Source organism: Tachyglossus aculeatus, chromosome 10 (assembly GCF_015852505.1).
Source record: "Tachyglossus aculeatus isolate mTacAcu1 chromosome 10, mTacAcu1.pri, whole genome shotgun sequence".
In the NCBI taxonomy this organism is placed as follows: domain Eukaryota; kingdom Metazoa; phylum Chordata; class Mammalia; order Monotremata; family Tachyglossidae; genus Tachyglossus; species Tachyglossus aculeatus.
This window is the reverse complement of record NC_052075.1, coordinates 54,553,354-54,572,642: the sequence shown is the minus strand read 5'-3', so window position 1 is coordinate 54,572,642 and position 19,289 is coordinate 54,553,354. Positions and strand designations below refer to the sequence as shown.

The 19,289-nt window shown below is 48.5% G+C and overlaps 1 protein-coding gene across 4 annotated transcripts in view; it reads left to right on the top strand.

Annotated features, from left to right (window-relative positions):
* SCN8A (sodium voltage-gated channel alpha subunit 8) overlaps positions 1-19,289 on the top strand; it is a 119,548-nt gene that overhangs the window by 31,412 nt on the left and 68,847 nt on the right. For all 4 annotated transcript variants that reach the window (XM_038752266.1, XM_038752267.1, XM_038752264.1 and 1 more), the window contains exons 3-7: positions 3,380-3,498; positions 4,075-4,164; positions 6,464-6,592; positions 12,338-12,429; positions 17,513-17,734. In XM_038752266.1, coding sequence (XP_038608194.1) covers positions 3,380-3,498; positions 4,075-4,164; positions 6,464-6,592; positions 12,338-12,429; positions 17,513-17,734 — 652 coding nt within the window. The remainder of the gene's footprint in view (positions 1-3,379; positions 3,499-4,074; positions 4,165-6,463; positions 6,593-12,337; positions 12,430-17,512; positions 17,735-19,289) is intronic.

Below are 19,289 nucleotides of genomic sequence, written 5' to 3'. Positions count from 1 at the left end.
TTAACAAAATAAAGTAAATTGAATAAATATGTACAAATAAAATAATAGAGTAATAAATACGTACAAACATATATACATGCACATAGTAAGCGCTTAGTAAATGCCAGCATCATTATTATTATTAGCTTGGACCTACCCCAGTGCTCAGTACAGTGCCTGGCACATGGTAAGTGCTTAACAAATACCGCAATTATTATTGTTATTTAGAAGGAAAAGGGGTTATGCATGTGAGGTAGGGCTTAAGTAATGAGATCGGTACAGTGCCCGGCACATGGTAAGTGCTTAGCAAATACCACAATTATTATTGTTATTATTATTATTATATTATTGTAGGGCCTAAGTAACGAGATCGGTACGTTGCAAATTTTACCCGCGTGAAAAGGGGTTATTCACGTGAGGTAAGGGCTTAAGTAACGAGATCGGTACAGTGCCCGGCACACGGTAAGTGCTTAACAAATACCGCAATTATTATTGTTATTATTATTATACAATTATTATTGTAGGGCGTAAGTAACGAGATCGGTACGTTGCAGATTTTACCCGTGTGAAAAGGGGTTATGCACATGTGGTAGGGCTTAAGTAATGAGATAGGTACAGTGCCCGGCACATGGTAAGTGTTTACAAATACCACAGTTATTATTGTTATTATTCTTATACAATGATTATTGTATTATTGTAGGGCGTAAGTAACAAGATCGGTACATTGCATATTTTACCCGCGTGAACAGGAGCTGTGCACGTGAGGTAGGGCTTAAGTAATGAGATCAGTACAGTGCACGGCACATGGTAAGTGCTTAACAAATACCACAATTATTATTGTTATTATTATTATACAATTATTATTGTATTATTGTAGGGCGTAAGTAACGAGATCGGTATGTTGCAGATTTTACCCGTGTGAAAAGGGGTTATGCACGTGAGGTAGGGCTTAAGTAACGAGATTGGTACAGTGCCCGGCACATGGTAAGTGCCTAATAAATACCACAATTATTATTGTTATTATTATTATACAATTATTATTGTATTATTGTAGGGCGTAAGTAACGAGATCGGTACGTTGCAGATTTTACCCGCGTGAAAAGGGGTTATGCACGTGAGGTAGGGCTTAAGTAATGAGATCGGTACAGTGCCCGGCACATGGTAACTGCTTAACAAATACCACAATTATTATTGTTATTTAGAAGGAAAAGAGGTTATGCATGTGAGGTAGGGCTTAAGTAATGAGATAGGTACAGAGCCCGGCGCATGGTAAGTGCTTAACACATACCGCAATTATTATTGTTATTATTATTATACAATTATTATTGTATTATTGTAGGGCGTAAGTAACGAGATCGGTACGTTGCAGATTTTAACCACGTGAAAAGGGGTTATGCACGTGAGGTAGGGCTTAAGCAACGAGATCGGTACAGTGCCCGGCACATGGTAAGTGCTTAACAAATACCGCAATTATTATTGTTATTTAGAAGGAAAAGGGGTTATGCACGTGAGGTAGGGCTTAAGTAATGAGATCGGTGCAGTGCCCGGCACATGGTAAGTGCTTAACAAATACCGCAATTATTATTGTTATTTAGAAGGAAAAGGGGTTATGCACGTGAGGTAGGGCTTAAGTAATGAGATCGGTGCAGTGCCCGGCACATGGTAAGTGCTTAACAAATACCGCAATTATTATTGTTATTATTATTATACAATTATTATTATATTATTGTTGGGCGTAAGTAACGAGATCGGTACGTTGCAGATTTTAACCGCGTGAACAGGAGCTATGCACGTGAGGTAGGGCTTAAGTAATGAGATCGGTGCAGTGCCCGGCACATGGTAAGTGCTTAACAAATACCGCAATTATTATTGTTATTATTATTATACAATTATTATTGTAGGGCGTAAGTAACGAGATCGGTACGTTGCAGATTTTACCCGCGTGAAAAGGGGTTATGCACGTGAGGTAGGGCTTAAGTAATGAGATCGGTACAGTGCCCGGCACATGGTAACTGCTTAACAAATACCACAATTATTATTGTTATTTAGAAGGAAAAGAGGTTATGCATGTGAGGTAGGGCTTAAGTAATGAGATAGGTACAGAGCCCGGCGCATGGTAAGTGCTTAACAAATACCGCAATTATTATTGTTATTATTATTATACAATTATTATTGTATTATTGTAGGGCGTAAGTAACGAGATCGGTACGTTGCAGATTTTAACCGCGTGAACAGGAGCTATGCACGTGAGGTAGGGCTTAAGTAATGAGATCGGTGCAGTGCCCGGCACATGGTAAGTGCTTAACAAATACCGCAATTATTATTGTTATTATTATTATACAATTATTATTGTAGGGCGTAAGTAACGAGATCGGTACGTTGCAGATTTTACCCGCGTGAAAAGGGGTTATGCACGTGAGGTAGGGCTTAAGTAATGAGATCGGTACAGTGCCCGGCACATGGTAACTGCTTAACAAATACCACAATTATTATTGTTATTTAGAAGGAAAAGAGGTTATGCATGTGAGGTAGGGCTTAAGTAATGAGATAGGTACAGAGCCCGGCGCATGGTAAGTGCTTAACAAATACCGCAATTATTATTGTTATTATTATTATACAATTATTATTGTATTATTGTAGGGCGTAAGTAACGAGATCGGTACGTTGCAGATTTTAACCGCGTGAAAAGGGGTTATGCACGTGAGGTAGGGCTTAAGCAACGAGATCGGTACAGTGCCCGGCACATGGTAAGTGCTTAACAAATACCGCAATTATTATTGTCATTATTATTATACAATTATTATTGCACTATTGTAGGGCGTAAGTAACGAGATTGGTACGTTGCAGATTTTACTCTTGTGAAAAGGGGTTATGCACGTGAGGTAGGGCTTAAGTAATGAGATCAGTACAGTGCCCGGCACATGGTAACTGCTTAACAAATACCACAATTATTATTGTTATTTAGAAGGAAAAGGGGTTATGCACGTGAGGTAGGGCTTAAGTAATGAGATAGATACAGTGCCCAGTGCATGGTAAGTGCTTAACAAATACCGCAATTATTATTGTTATTTAGAAGGAAAAGGGGTTATGCACGTGAGGTAGGGCTTAAGTAACGAGATCGGTACAGTGCCCGGCGCATGGTAAGTACTTAACAAGTACTGCAATTATTATTGTTATTTAGAAGGAAAAGGGGTTATGCACGTGAGGTAGGGCTTATGTAACGAGATCGGTACAGTGCCCGGCCCTTGGTAAGTGTTTAACAAATACCGCAATTATTATTGTTATTATTATTATACAGTTATTATTGTATTATTGTAGGGCGTAATTAACGAGATCGGTACATCGCAGATTTTACTCAATCGTTTCTCTGCCTTTTTTCTCCCTTTCTGTCTTTCCGCAGACCTTTGTAGTACTAAACAGAGGGAAAACGCTCTTCCGCTTCAGCGCCACGCCTGCCTTGTATATTTTAAGCCCTTTTAACCTGTTGAGGAGAATAGCTATTAAAATTTTGATACATTCATATCCTTTTCGGCGAGGGGGCCGGGAGGGACCCCCGGGGTGTGGGGGGGGTGTTTTGGAAGCGGCCGGGGAAGGAGGGCTCCTCTACTGTGTGCAGAGCACTGTACTAAACGCTCGGGAAGTCCAAGTTGGCAACGTATAGAGACGGTCCCTCTCTATCAATCAATCAATCGTATTTATTGAACGCTTACTGTGTGCAGAGCACTGGACTAAGCGCTTGGGAAGTCCAATTTGGCAACATCTAGAGACGGTCCCTACCCATCATCATCATCATCATCAATCGTATTGAGCGCTTACTGTGTGCAGAGCACTGTACTAAGCGCTCGGGAAGTCCAAGTCGGCAACATCTAGAGACGGGCCCTACCCAACAGCGGGCTCACAGGCTAGAAGGGGGAGACGGACGACAAAACAAAACAGATTAACAAAATAAAATAAATAGAATAGATATGTACAAGTAAAAACAGAATAATAAATGTGTACACAAATGCACTGTACTAAGCGCTTGGGAAGTCCAAGTCGGCAACGTCGAGAGAGGGTCCCACAGCGGGCTCGCCTTCTTCCTTGACTCCTCAGCACGGTGTTCAGCATGATCATCATGTGCACCATTTTGACCAACTGCGTGTTCATGACGTTCAGTAACCCGCCCGAGTGGTCGAAGAACGTGGAGTGAGTAGTCCCCTTCCGTTCCTTTTGTTTCTCGGGGCATTTGCTGAGCGCTCACCTTGTGTCGGGCACTGTGCTGAGCGCTGGGGTCATAATAACGGGGTCTAGACTGTGAGCCCGCTTCTAGACTGTGAGCCCACTTCTAGACCGTGAGCCCACTGTTGGGTAGGGACTGTCTCTATGTGTTGCCGACTTGGACTTCCCAAGCGCTTAGTACAGTGCTCTGCACACGGTAAGCGCTCAATAAATACGACTGATTGATTGATAATAATCATGATGACATCTAGTAAGCGCTTGCTATGTGTCAAAGCACTGTTCTAAGCCCTGGGGAGGTTACAAGGGGATCAGGTTGTCCCCTGGGGGGCTCACAGTCTTCATCCCACCACTTCAGTCAATCAATCAATCAATCAATCAATCGTATTTATTGAGCGCTTACTGTGTGCAGAGCACTGTACTAAGCGCTTGGGAAGTACAAGTTGGCAACATCAATCAATCAATCGTATTTATTGAGCGCTTACTGTGTGCAGAGCACTGTACTAAGCACTTGGGAAGTCCAAGTTGGCAACATTTAGAGATGGTCCCTACCCAACAGTGGGCTCACAGTCTAGAGGGGGGAGACAGACAACAAAACCAAACATATCCCGCCACTTGTCAGCTGGGTGACTTTGGGCAAGTCACTTCACTTCTCTGTGCCTCAGTTGCCTTATCTGGAAAATGGGGATGAAGACTGTGAGCCTATTTATTTTATTTGTCCATACTCTATTTATTTTATTTTGTTAATATATTTTGTTTTGTTGTCTGTCTCCCCGTTCTCGACTGTGAGCGCACTGTTGGGTAGGGACTGTCTCTAGATCAATCAGTCAATCAGTTGTATTTATTGAGCGCTTACTGTGTGCAGAGCACTGGACTAAGTACTTGGGAAGTCCAAGTTGGCAACATATAGAGACGGTCCCTACCCAACAGTGGGCTCACAGTCTAAAAGGGGGAGACAGAGAACAAAACCAAACATACTAACAAAATAAAATAAATAGAATAGATATGTACAAGTAAAATAAATAAATAAATAGAGTAATAAATATGTACAAACATATATACATATATACAGGTGCTGTGGGGAAGGGAAGGTTCTCCGTCTCCCCCTTCTAGACTGTGAGCCCGCTGTTGGGTAGGGACCGTCTCTAGATGTTGCCAGCTTGGACTTCCCAAGCGCTTAGTCCAGCGTTCTGCATGCAGTAAGCGTTCAATTCATTCATTCATTCAATCATATTTATTGAGCGCTTACTGTGTGCAGAGCACTGGACTAAGCGCTTGGGAAGTCCAAGTTGGCAACATGTAGAGACGGTCCCTACCCAGCAACGGGCTCACAGTCTAGAAGGGGGAGACCGACAACAAAACAAAACATGTGGACAGGTGTCAAGTCACCAGAATAAATAGAAGTAAAGCTTGATGCACATCATTAACAACATAAATAGAATGGTAAATATGTACAAGTAAAAGTAAATATAAATATGATTGATTGATTGATTGGGGGAGGCCGCTGGAAGCTGAATAGCCATTGGCAGAACGTGGCCGTGAGCCCGCTGTCGGGTAGGGACCATCTCTAGATGTTGCCAACTTGGACTTCCCAAGCGCTTAGTCCAGCGCTCCGCACGCAGTAAGCGCTCAATAAATACGATTGATTGATTGTTGGGTAGGGACCGTCTCTAGATGTTGCCAACTTGGACTTCCCAAGCGCTTAGTCCAGCGCTCTGCACGCAGTAAGCGCTCAATAAATACGATTGATTGTTGGGTAGGGACCGTCTCTAGATGTTGCCAACTTGGACTTCCCAAGCGCTTAGTCCAGTGCTCCGCACGCAGTAAGCGCTCAATAAATACGATTGATTGATTGTTGGGTAGGGACTGTCTCTAGATGTTGCCAACTTGGACTTCCCAAGCGCTTAGTCCAGCGCTCTGCACGCAGTAAGCGCCCAATAAACACGATTGATTGATTGATTGGGGGAGGCCGCTGGAAGCCGAATAGCCATTGACAGAACGCGGCCGTCGAACTGCGTGGGGACCGCATCATCATCATCATCATCAATCGTATTTATTGAGCGCTTACTATGTGCAGAGCACTGTACTAAGCGCTTGGGAAGTACAAATTGGCAACATATAGAGACAGTCCCTACCCAACAGTGGGCTCACCCCGTCCAATTTCCATCGCCGTAGTTTGAAAACGGAGCGATCCTCGTGCCCGGGGTGGGGAAGGGGGTCGGCGCCCGCGCGCGCGGCGCCCGCCCTGAGCCGTGGTTCTCCGGGCCAGGTACACGTTCACGGGCATTTACACGTTCGAGTCGCTGGTGAAGATCATCGCGAGGGGCTTCTGCATAGACGGCTTCACCTTCCTCCGAGACCCGTGGAACTGGCTGGACTTCAGCGTCATCATGATGGCGTGAGTTTTCCCCCGCCCCGGATCCGCTCCCTGGGCCGGGAGACGGGCACGTGGGCTTTGCCGGGGAGCTCCGGGACGTGGGCACCAGGAGCGGCGCGGCGCGGCGGAAAGAGCCCGGGCTTTGGAGTCCGAGGTCACGGGTTCAAAGCCCGGCTCCGCCAACTGTCAGCTGGGTGACTTTGGGCAAGTCACTTCACTTCACAACTGTTGGGGAGGGACCGTCTCTATATGTTGCCAACTTGGACTTCCCAAGCGCTTAGTACAGTGCTCTGCACACAGTAAGCACTCAATCAATACGATTGATTGATTCTCTGGGCCTCGGTTACCTCATCTGGAAAATGGGGATTAAGACTGTTAGCCCCCCCCCGGGGACATCCTGATCACCATGTAACCTCCCCAGTGCTTAGAACAGTGCTTTGCACATAGTAAGCGCTTAATAAATGCCATTATTATTATTATTATGGGCTAGACTGTGAGCCCACTATTGGGTAGGGACCATCTCTATATGTTGCCAACTTGGACTTCCCAAGCGCTTAGTACAGTGCTCTGCACACAGTAAGCGCTCAATAAATACGATTGATTGATTCACTGGGCTTCAGTTACCTCATCTGGAAAATGGGGATTAAGACTGTGAGTCCCCCGGGGGTCAACCTGATCAGCTTGTAACGTCCCTAGCATTTAGGACAGTGTTTTGCACATAGTAAATGCTTAATAAATGCCATCATTATTATTATTATGGGCTGGACTGTGAGCCCACTTTTGGGTAGGGACCGTCTCTATATGTTGCCAACTTGGACTTCCCAAGCGCTTAGTCCAGTGCTCTGCCCACAGTAAGTGCTCAATAAATACGATTGATTGATTCTCTGGGCCTCGGTTACCTCATCTGGAAAATGGGGATTAAGACTGTGAGCCCCCCCCCGGGGACATCCTGATCACCTTGTAACCTCCCCAGCACTTAGAACAGTGCTTTGCACATAGTAAGCACTTAATAAATGCCATTATTATTATTATTATGGGCTAGACTGTGAGCCCACTGTTGGGTAGGGACCGTCTCTATATGTTGCCAACTTGGACTTCCCAAGCGCTTAGTACAGTGCTCCTCACACAGTAAGCGCTCAATAAATATGATTGATTGATTGAGTCTCTGGGCCTCGGTTACCTCATCTGGAAAATGGGGATTAAGACTGTGAGCCCCCCCCGCCCCCCGGGGACATCCTGATCACCTTGTAACCTCCCTAGCGCTTAGAACAGTGCTTTGCACATAGTAAGCGCTTAATAAATGCCATTATTATTATTATTATTATGGGCTAGACTGTGAGCCCACCGTTGGGTAGGGACCGTCTCTATATGTTGCCAACTCGGACTTCCCAAGCGCTTAGTACAGTGCTCTGCACACAGTAAGCGCTCAGTAAATATGATTGGATTGATTGATTGATTGATTGATTGATTAGCCCCCATTTTACAGATAAGGTAACTGAGGCCCAGAGAAGTGAAGTGACTTGCCCAGAGTCACACAGCTGGCAAGTGGCGGAGCCGGGATTTGAACCCACGACCTCTGACTCCAAAGCCCGGGCTCTTTCCACTGAGCCACGCTGGCCCAGTGGCTGGACCCCGGGCCTGGGAGCCGGAAGGACCTGGATTCTAATCCCGGCTCTGCCGCTTGTCCGCTGGGTGACCTTGGATAAGTCAGTTCACTTCTCTGGGCCTCAGTTACCTCATCTGGAAAATGGGAGCCCTATATGGGACAGGGACTCTGTCCAACCCGATTATCGTGACTCTCCTCCGGCGCTTAGTACTGGTCAGTGATGAGCAGATACCGCAATTATTATTATTATCACGGTCCCGCCGCCCTTCTGAGGCGGCAATCAATCGGTCGTATTTATTGAGCACTTACGTTATACAGGGCACTGTACTAAGCGCTTGGGAGAAGGCAGTGCAGCAATACAATCGACACGTCCCCTGCCCACAGCGAGCTTCCAGTCTAGAGGCCGGCAGAAAGAGCTTGGAGCTGGGAGGCCGCTGGATGACCTTGGATAAGTCAGTTCACTTCTCTGGGCCTCAGTTACCTCATCTGGAAAATGGGAGCCCTATATGGGACAGGGACTTTGTCCAACCCGATTATCGTGACTCTCCTCCGGCGCTTAATACTGGTCAGTGACGAGCAGATACCGCAATTATTATTACTATCACGGTCCCGCCGCCCTTCTGAGGTGGCAATCAATCGGTCGTATTTATTGAGCACTTACGTTATACAGGGCACTGTACTAAGCGCTTGGGAGAAGGCAGTGCAGCAATACAATCGACACGTCCCCTGCCCACAGCGAGCTTCCAGTCTAGAGGCCGGCAGAAAGAGCTTGGAGCTGGGAGGCCGCTGGATGACCTTGGATAAGTCAGTTCACTTCTCTGGGCCTCAGTTACCTCATCTGGAAAATGGGAGCCCTATATGGGACAGGGACTTTGTCCAACCCGATTATCGTGACTCTCCTCCGGCGCTTAATACTGGTCAGTGACGAGCAGATACCGCAATTATTATTACTATCACGGTCCCGCCGCCCTTCTGAGGTGGCAATCAATCAGTCGTATTTATTGAGCACTTACGTTGTACAGGGCACTGTACTAAGCGCTTGGGAGATGGCATTGCAGCAATACAATAGACACGTTCCCTGCCCGCAGCGAGCTTCCAGTCTAGAGGCCGGCAGAAAGAGCTTGGAGCTGGGAGGCCGCTGGGCGACCTTGGATAGGTCAGTTCACTTCTCTGGGCCTCAGTTACCTCATCTGGAAAATGGGAGCCCTATATGGGACAGGGACTTTGTCCAACCTGATTATCGTGACTCTCCTCCGGCGCTTAGTACTGGTCAGTGATGAGCAGTTACCACAATTATTATTATTATTACAGTCCCGCTGCCCTTCTGAGGCGGCAGTTGATCAATCGGTCATATTTATTGAGCACCTACGTCGTACAGGGCACTGTACTAAGCGCTTGGGAGACGACAGTGCAGCAGTACAATCGACACGTTCCCTGCCCACAGCGAGCTTCCAGTCTAGAGGCCGGCAGAAAGAGCTTGGAGCTGGGAGGCCGCTGGGCAACCTTGGATAAGTCAGTCCACTTCTCTGGGCCTCAGTTACCTCATCTGGAAAATGGGAGCCCTATATGGGACAGGGACTTTGTCCAACCCGATTATCGTGACTCTCCTCCAGCGCTTAATACTGGTCAGTGATAAGCAGATACCACAATTATTATTATTATTACGGTCCCGCTGCCCTTCTGAGGTGGCAGTCGATCAATCAGTCGTATTTATTGAGCACTTACGTTGTACAGGGCACTGTACTAAGCGCTTGGGAGACGACAGTGCAGCAATGCAATCGACACGTTCCCTTCCCACAGCGAGCTTCCAGTCTAGAGGCCGGCAGAAAGAGCTTGGAGCTGGGAGGCCGCTGGGCGACCTTGGATAGGTCAGTTCACTTCTCTGGGCCTCAGTTACCTCATCTGGAAAATGGGAGCCCTATATGGGACAGGGACTTTGTCCAACCCGATTATCGTGACTCTCCTCCAGCGCTTAATACTGGTCAGTGACGAACAGATACCACAGTTATTATTATTATTACGGTCCCGCCGCCCCTGCGAGGCGGCAGTCGATCAATCGGTCGTATTTATTGAGCACTTACGTTGTACAGGGCACTGTACTAAGCGCTTGGGAGATGACAGAGCAGCAATACAAGAGACACGTTCCCTGCCCACAGCGAGCTTCCAGTCTAGAGGCCGGCAGAAAGAGCTTGGAGCTGGGAGGCAGGACACTGGGGTCCTCACTTGGGCCGGGGGACCCCCTTAATTTCCAAATGAGAAAATAGTCAAGGGGCTACTTTGTAACCGCCACCCCCTGCTCAGCGATACCGATTAAATGTTAATTGTGGTTTGATTCTGCAGGTACAGAACAGGATTCGTTGACCTAAGCTGTGCCTATTTATTTGATTTTGTTAATATGTTTGGTTTTGTTCTCTGTCTCCCCCATCTAGACTGTGAGCCCACTGTTGGGTAATAATAATAATAATAATAATGATGATGATGGCATTTATTAAGCGCTTACTATGTGCAAGGCACTGTTCTAAGCGCTGGGGAGGTTACAAAGTGATCAAGTGGTCCCAAGGGGGCTCACAGTCTTAATCCCCATTTTACAGATGAGGGAACTGAGGCCCAGAGAAGTGAAGTGACTTGCCAGGGACCGTCTCTAGATGTTACCAACTTGGACTTCCCAAGCGCTTAGTACAGTGCTCTGCACACACTAAGCGCTCAATAAATACGACTGATTGATTGATTGATTCAGCGCTACGCACTTTCAGGGTAATTTCTGCCCGGGTAAAGGGCCAGTCTGTCAGTCAGTTGTACTTATTGAGCGCTTACCGTGTGCAGAGCACTGTACTAAGGGTTTGGGAGAGTACAATATAATAATAATAATAATGCTGGCATTTGTTAAGCGCTTACTATGTGCAAAGCACTTTTATAAGCGCTGGGGGGGATACAAGGTGATCAGTTCGTCCCACGTGGGGCTCACAGTCTTAATCCCCATTTTACAGATGAGGGAACTGAGGCGCAGAGAAGTGAAGTGACGCCCGGGTAAAGGGGCAGTCTGTCAGTCAGTTGTACTTATTGAGCGCTTATTGTGTGCAGAGCACTGTACTGAGGGTTTGGGAGAGTACAATATAATAATAATAATAATAATAATGCTGGCATTTGTTAAGCGCTTACTATGTGCAAAGCACTGTTCTAAGTGCTGGGGAGGTTACAAGATGATCAAGTTGTCCCACGGGGGGCTCACAGTCTTCATCCCCATTTTACAGATGAGGGAACTGAGGCCCAGAGAAGTGAAGTGACGCCCAGGTGAAGGGCCGGTCTGTCAGTCAATTGTACTTATTGAGCGCTTATTGTGTGCAGAGCACTGTACTAAGGGTTTGGGAGAGTACAATATAATAATAATAATAATGCTGGCATTTGTTAAGTGCTTACTGTGTGCAAAGCACTGTTCTAAGTGCTGGGGGGGATACAAGGTGATCAGGTTGTCCCACGGGGGGCTCATAATCTTAATCCCCATTTTACAGATGAGGTAACTGAGGCGCAGAGAAGTTAATAATAATAATAATAACAGTGGCATTTATTAAGTGCTTACTATGTGCAAAGCACTGTTCTAAGTGCTGGGGGGGGATACAAGGTGATCAGGTTGTCCCACGGGGGGCTCACAGGCTTAATCCCCATTTTACAGATGAGGAAACTGAGGTGCAGAGAAGTTAATAATAATAATAACAATGGCATTTATTAAGCGCTTACTATGTGCAAAGCACTGTTCTAAGCGCTGGGGGGGGGATACAAGGTGATCAGGTTGTCCCACGGGGGGCTCACAGTCTTAATCCCCATTTTACAGATGAGGGAACTGAGGCCCAGAGAAGTGAAGTGACTTGCCCAGAGTCACACAGCTTGCCAATTGGCGGAGCCGGGATTTGAACCCACGACCGCCGACTCCAAAGCCCGGGCTCTTTCCACTGAGCCACGCTTAGTGCGCTGCTCCTCCTAAAAATAAAAGAAATGGAATTAATAGGTACAAGTGAAATAGCCAGGAAGGCGTCCCCCCCCAGCCGGAGCTGGGGTCAGCGCGGCGTCGCGTGTTTTCCGTGTCGCGTAGCGGTCGCTTTTCCGCCCCGGGTTTCTGTCGCGCTCGACACCCGTGTGTCATGTGTGTCCTCCCCACCCCGCAGGTACGTGACGGAGTTTGTGGACTTGGGGAACGTCTCGGCGCTGAGGACGTTCAGGGTCCTGCGAGCGTTGAAGACCATCTCCGTCATCCCCGGTGAGCCGCGCGCCCCGCTCCCCTCCGCCGTCCCAAACACCGGCCCTTAGGAGTCTCCCCCACTGCTCCCCCAAAGCCGCGTGCCTCGGTTGGAAAGAGCCCGGGCTTTGGAGTCGGAGGCCATGGCTTCTTTCTTTCTTTTATGGCATTTGTTAAGCGCTTACTATGTGCCAAGCACTGTTCTGAGCGCTGGGGAGACAAGGTGATCAGGTGGTCCCACGTAATAATAATAATAATAATAATAATGGCATTTATTAAGCGCTTACTATGTGCCAAGCACTGTTCTGAGCGCTGGGGAGGAGACAAGGTGATTAGGTGGCCCCACATAATAATAATGGAGTCTCCCCCACCGCTCCCCCAAAGCAGCGTGGCTCGGTTGGAAAGAGCCCGGGCTTTGGAGTCGGAGGTCATGGCTTCTATCTTTCTTTTATGGCATTTGTTGAGCGCTTACTATGTGCCAAGCGCTGTTCTGAGCACTGGGGAGGAGACAAGGCGATCAGGTGGCCCCACATTATAATAATGGAGTCTCCCCCACCACTCCCCCAAAGCAGCGTGGCTCGGTTGGAAAGAGCCCGGGCTTTGGAGTCGGAGGTCATGGCTTCTTTCTTTCTTTTATGGCATTTGTTGAGCGCTTACTATGTGCCAAGCGCTGTTCTGAGCGCTGGGGAGGAGACAAGGTGATCAGGTGGTCCCACATAATAATAATAATAATAATAATGGCATTTATTAAGCGTTTACTATGTGCCAAGCACTGTTCTGAGCGCTGGGGAGGAGACAAGGTGATCAGGTGGTCCCCCATAATAATAATGGAGTCTCCCCCACCGCTCCCCCAAAGCAGCGTGGCTCGGTTGGAAAGAGCCCGGGCTTTGGAGTCGGAGGTCATGGCTTCTATCTTTCTTTTATGGCATTTGTTGAGCGCTTACTATGTGCCAAGCGCTGTTCTGAGCACTGGGGAGGAGACAAGGCGATCAGGTGGCCCCACATAATAATAATGGAGTCTCCCCCACCACTCCCCCAAAGCAGCGTGGCTCGGTTGGAAAGAGCCCGGGCTTTGGAGTCGGAGGTCATGGCTTCTTTCTTTCTTTTATGGCATTTGTTGAGCGCTTACTATGTGCCAAGTGCTGTTCTGAGCGCTGGGGAGGATGCAAGGTGATCAGGGGGCCCCACATAATAATAATAATAATAATAATGGCATTTATTAAGCGCTTACTATGTGCCAAGCACTGTTCTGAGCGCTGGGGAGGAGACAAGGTGATCAGGTGGTCGCACATAATAATAATAATAATAATAATAAGGGCATTTATTAAGCGCTTACTATGTGCCAAGCACTGTTCTGAGCACTGGGGAGGAGACAAGGTGATCAGGTGGTCCCCCATAATAATAATGGAGTCTCCCCCACCGCTCCCCCAAAGCAGCGTGGCCCGGTTGGAAAGAGCCCGGGCTTTGGAGTCGGAGGTCATGGCTTCTTTCTTTCTTTTATGGCATTTGTTGAGCGCTTACTATGTGCCAAGCGCTGTTCTGAGCGCTGGGGAGGATACAAGGTGATCAGGTGGTCCAACATAATAATAATGGAGTCTCCCCCACCGCTCCCCCAAAGCAGCGTGGCTCGGTTGGAAAGAGCCCGGGCTTTGGAGTCGGAGGTCATGGCTTCTTTCTTTCTTTTATGGCATTTGTTGAGCACTTACTATGTGCCAAGCACTGTTCTGAGCGCTGGGGAGGATACAAGGTGATCAGGTGGTCCAACATAATAATAATGGAGTCTCCCCCACCGCTCCCCCAAAGCAGTGTGGCTCGGTTGGAAAGAGCCTGGGCTTTGGAGTCGGAGGTCATGGCTTCTTTCTTTCTTTTATGGCATTTGTTAAGCGCTTACTATGTGCCAAGCGCTGTTCTGAGCGCTGGGGAGGAGACAAGGTGATCAGGTGGTCCCCCATAATAATAATGGAGTCTCCCCCACCGCTCCCCCAAAGCAGCGTGGCTCGGTTGGAAAGAGCCCGGGCTTTGAAGTCCGAGGTCATGGCTTCTTTCTTTCTTTTATTGCATTTGTTGAGCACTTACTATGTGCCAAGTGCTGTTCTGAGCGCTGGGGAGGAGACAAGGTGATCAGGTGGTCCCACATAATAATAATAATAATAATAATGGCATTTATTAAGCGTTTACTATGTGCCAAGCACTGTTCTGAGCGCTGGGGAGGAGACAAGGTGATCAGGTGGTCCCCCATAATAATAATGGAGTCTCCCCCACCGCTCCCCCAAAGCAGCGTGGCTCGGTTGGAAAGAGCCCGGGCTTTGGAGTCGGAGGTCATGGCTTCTTTCTTTCTTTTATGGCATTTGTTAAGCGCTTACTATGTGCCAAGCGCTGTTTTGAGCGCTGGGGAGGAGACAAGGTGATCAGGTGGTCCCACATAATAATAATAATAATAATGGCATTTATTAAGTGCTTACGGTGTGCAAAGCACTGTTCTAAGCGCTGGGGAGGATACAAGGTGATCAGGTGGTCCCATGGGGGCTCACAGTTCTTAATCCCCATTTTCCAGATGTGGTCACTGAGGCCCAGAGAAGTGAAGTGACTTGCCCAAAGTCACCCAGCTGACATTTGGCGGAGCCAGGATTTGAACCCACGACCTCTGACTCCAAAGGCCGTGCTTTTCCCACTGAGCCACACTGCTTCTAAGTCCCAATCCCCATTTTCTAGAGCAGTCAATCAATCGTATTTATTGAGCGCTTACTGTGTGCAGAGCACTGTACTAAGCGCTTGGGAAGTCCAAGTTGGCAACATATAGAGACGGTCCCCACCCAATAGTGGGCTCACAGTCTAAAAGACAGACAAGACTGCAAGCTTCCCGTGGGCAGGCAATGTGTCAGGATGGGGCACGGTTCTGCCCGGGTAAATCAATCAATCAATCGTATTTATTGAGCGCTTACTGTGTGCAGAGCACTGGACTAAGTGCTTGGGAAGTCGGCAACATAGAGAGACGGTCCCTACCCAACAGCGGGCTCACAGCCTAGAAGGGGGAGACAGACAACAAAACAAAACATATTAACAAAATAAAATAAATAGAATATATATAAGTAAAATAGAGTAATAAATTCATACAAACATATATACATCTATACAGGTGCTGCGGGGAGGGGAAGGAGGTAAGGTGGGGGGGATGGGGAGGGAGAGGAGGGGGCTCAGTCTGGGAAGGCCTCCTGGAGGAGGCCAACTTGTACTTCCCAAGCGCTGCACACAGTAAGCGCTCAATCAATCAATCAGTCAATCGTATTTATTGAGCGCTTACAGTGTGCAGAGCACTGGACTAAGTGCTTGGGAAGTCGGCAACATAGAGAGACGGTCCCTACCCAACAGCGGGCTCACAGTCTGGAAGGGGGAGACAGAGAACACAATAAAACATACTAACAAAATAAAATAAATAGAATAGATATGTACAAGTAAAATAAATAGAGTAATAAATATGTACAAACATATATACATACGATTGATTGAATGAATTAATTAATAAGGAGGAAGGAGGGGAAGGATGACAAAACAAACCACGTAGACGGGCGTCAAAATCGTCAGAACGAATAGAATTAAAATTAGGTTTCCAAACTCCCGCGAGTCACGACCCCCGGGAACGCTCGAAGTCCCGGGCAGCCCCGGGAGCCCCTCCCTCCGTGTGCTGGGAAACGGATAATAATAATAATAATAATAATAATAATAATGATGATGGCGTTTATTAAGCACTTACTACGTGCCAAGCACTGCTCTAAGTGCTGGGGAGGTTACAAGGTGATCAGGTTGTCCCACGGGGAGCTCACGGTCTTAATCCCCATTTTACAGATGAGGGAACTGAGGCCCAGAGAAGTTAAGTGACTTGCCCAAAGTCACACAGCTGACAAGTGGCGGAGCCGCATGGTTGCTGCCCCCCCCCCCCCCCCCACCTCCATCACTCCCTTCGTGGATTTACCCGATCCCCTCCTCCATCAGTTCCTCCGTGGATTTCCCTGGTCCCCCCCACCCCAACACTCCCTCCGTGGATTTCCCCGGTCCCCCCCCCACCCCCAACACTCTACCTGTGGATTTCCCTGGTCCCCTCCACCCCCAACACTCCCTCCGTGGATTTCCCCGGTCCCCCCCAACTCCATCACTCCCTCCGTGGATTTCCCCGGTCCCCCCCCCCCTCACTCCCTCCGTGGATTTCCCCGGTTCCCCCCCCATCACTTCCTCCATGGATTTCCCTGGTCCCCCCCTCCATCACTCCCTCTGTGGATTTCCCCGGTCTCCCCCTCCATCACTCCCTCCATGTATTTCCCTGCCCCCCCCCAATCACTCCCTCCATGGATTTCCCCGGTCCCCCCCATCACTTCCTCGGTGGATTTCCCCGGCCCCCCCCCCCATCACTCCCTCTGTGGATTTCCCCGGTCCCCCACTCCATCACTCCCTCTGTGGATTTCCCCGGTCCCCCACTCCATCACTCCCTCCGTGGATTTCCCCGGTCCCCCCCACTCCATCACACCCTCCGTGGATTTCCCCGGTCTCCCCCTCCATCACTCCCTCCATGGATTTCCCCGGTCCCCCCCACTCCATCACACCCTCCGTGGATTTCCCCAGTCTCCCCCTCCATGATTCCCTCCGTGGATTTCCCCCGTCCCCCCACTCCATCACACCCTCCGTTGATTTCCTCTGTCCCCCTCTCCACCACTCCCTCCGTGGATTTCCCCGGTCCCCCACTCCATCACTTCCTCCATTGATTTCCCCGGTCCCCCACTCCATCACTCCCTTCATTGATTTCCCCGGTCCCCCCCTCCATCACTCCCTCCGTGGATTTCCCCGGTCCCCCCCCACTCCATCACATCCTCCATTGATTTCCCCGGTCCCCCACTCCATCACACCCTCCGTGGATATCCCCAGTCCCCCTCTCCATCACTCCCTCCGTGGATTTCCCCGGGCCACCGTGCGAGAAGAACGACCCCTGGCCCCGAGCCCAAACAGGGCAGGTTGGCGGCTATTTGGGACGGGGACGGGGGGTCCGGGGGGGGGTCCCCCCTCCGGGCGGCGAGCCGGGAGCCCGGACGGCCCTGTCCTCCCCCTCCTACCCCAGGCCTGAAGACCATCGTGGGAGCCCTGATCCAGTCGGTGAAGAAGCTGTCGGACGTGATGATCCTGACGGTGTTCTGCCTCAGCGTCTTCGCGCTCATCGGGCTGCAGCTTTTCATGGGGAACCTGAGGAACAAGTGCGTCATCTGGCCCATCCGCTTCAACGACAGCTTTCTGGACAACGGCACGCGCGGCTTCGACTGGGACGAGTACATCAACAACGACTGTACGTCCCCCGCGTGTGCGCGTGGGAGGGACAGGCCCCGAAAGCCGGGGTCCCCAAGCTGGGAGGCCCATGGGGTGAGAGGGCCGGGACCCGGCGTCTTCCCGGCCCTCCGGGGTGGGGACCCCACGGTCGCCAAGATGTAGGTGTTCATTCATTCATCAGTCGTATTTACTGAGCGCTTACTGTGTGCAGAGCACTGGACTAAGCGCTTGGAAAGTCCAAGTGGGCAACCAATAGAGACGGTCCCGGCCCAACAACGGGCTCACAGTCTAGAAGGGGGAGACGGACGACAAAACAAAACACGTGGACGGGTGTCACGTCATCAGAATAAATAGAAGTAAAGCTAGATGTGCGTCATTAACAAAATAAATGGAATATTCATTGATTCATTCAGTCGTATTTATTGAGCGCTTACCGTGTGCAGAGCACTAGACTAAGCGCTTGGGAAGTCCAAGTTGGCAACATATAGAGACGGTCCCTACCCAACAGCGGGCTCACAGTGTAGAAGGGGGAGACAGTCAACAAACCAAAACATATTAACAACATCAACAAAAAAGAATAGTAAATATTCATTCATTCATTGAGTCGTATTGATTGTGCACTTACTTCATTCAGTCGTATTTATTGAGCGCTTACTGTGTGCAGAGCACTGTACTAAGCGCTTCCATGTTGGCAACATAGACAGTCCCTACCCAACAGCGGGCTCGCAGTCTAGAAGGGGGAGACAGTCAACAAACCAAAACGTATTAACAAAATAAATAGAATAGTAAATATTCATTCATTTGTTCAATCGTATTTATTGAGCGCTTACTGTGTGCAGAGCACTGTACTAAGCGCTTGGGAAGGACAAGTTGGCAACATCTAGAGACGGTCCTTACCCAACAGCGGGCTCACAGTCTAGAAGGGGGAGACAGTCAACAAACCAAAACATATTAACAAAATAAAATAAATAGAATAGTAAATATCCATTCATTCATTCATTCAATCGTATTGATTGAGCACTTAACTTCATTCAGTCGTATTTATTGAGCGCTTACTGTGTGCAGAGCAGTGTACTAAGCGCTTGGGAAGTGCAAGTTGGCAACATATAGAGACGGTCCCTACCCAACTGCGGGCTCACAGTCTAGAAGGGGGAGACAGTCAACAAACCAAAATGTGTTAACAAAATAAATAGAATAGTAAATATTCATTCATTCGTTCAATCGTATTTATTGAGTGCTTACTGTGTGCAGAGCACTGTACTAAGCGCTTGGGAAGTCCAAATTGGCAACATCTAGAGACGGGCCCTACCCAACAGTGGGCTCACAGTCTAGAAGGGGGAGACAGTCAACAAACCAAAACGTATTAACAAAATAAATAGAATAGTAAATATTCATTCATTCATTCATTCAATCGTATTTACTGAGCGCTTACTGTGTGCAGAGCAGTGTACTAAGCGCTTGGGAAGGACAAGTTGGCAACATCTAGAGACGGTCCCTACCCAACAGCGGGCTCGCAGTCTAGAAGGGGAAGACAGACAACAAAAGAGTACATATTAACAAAATAAAATAGAATA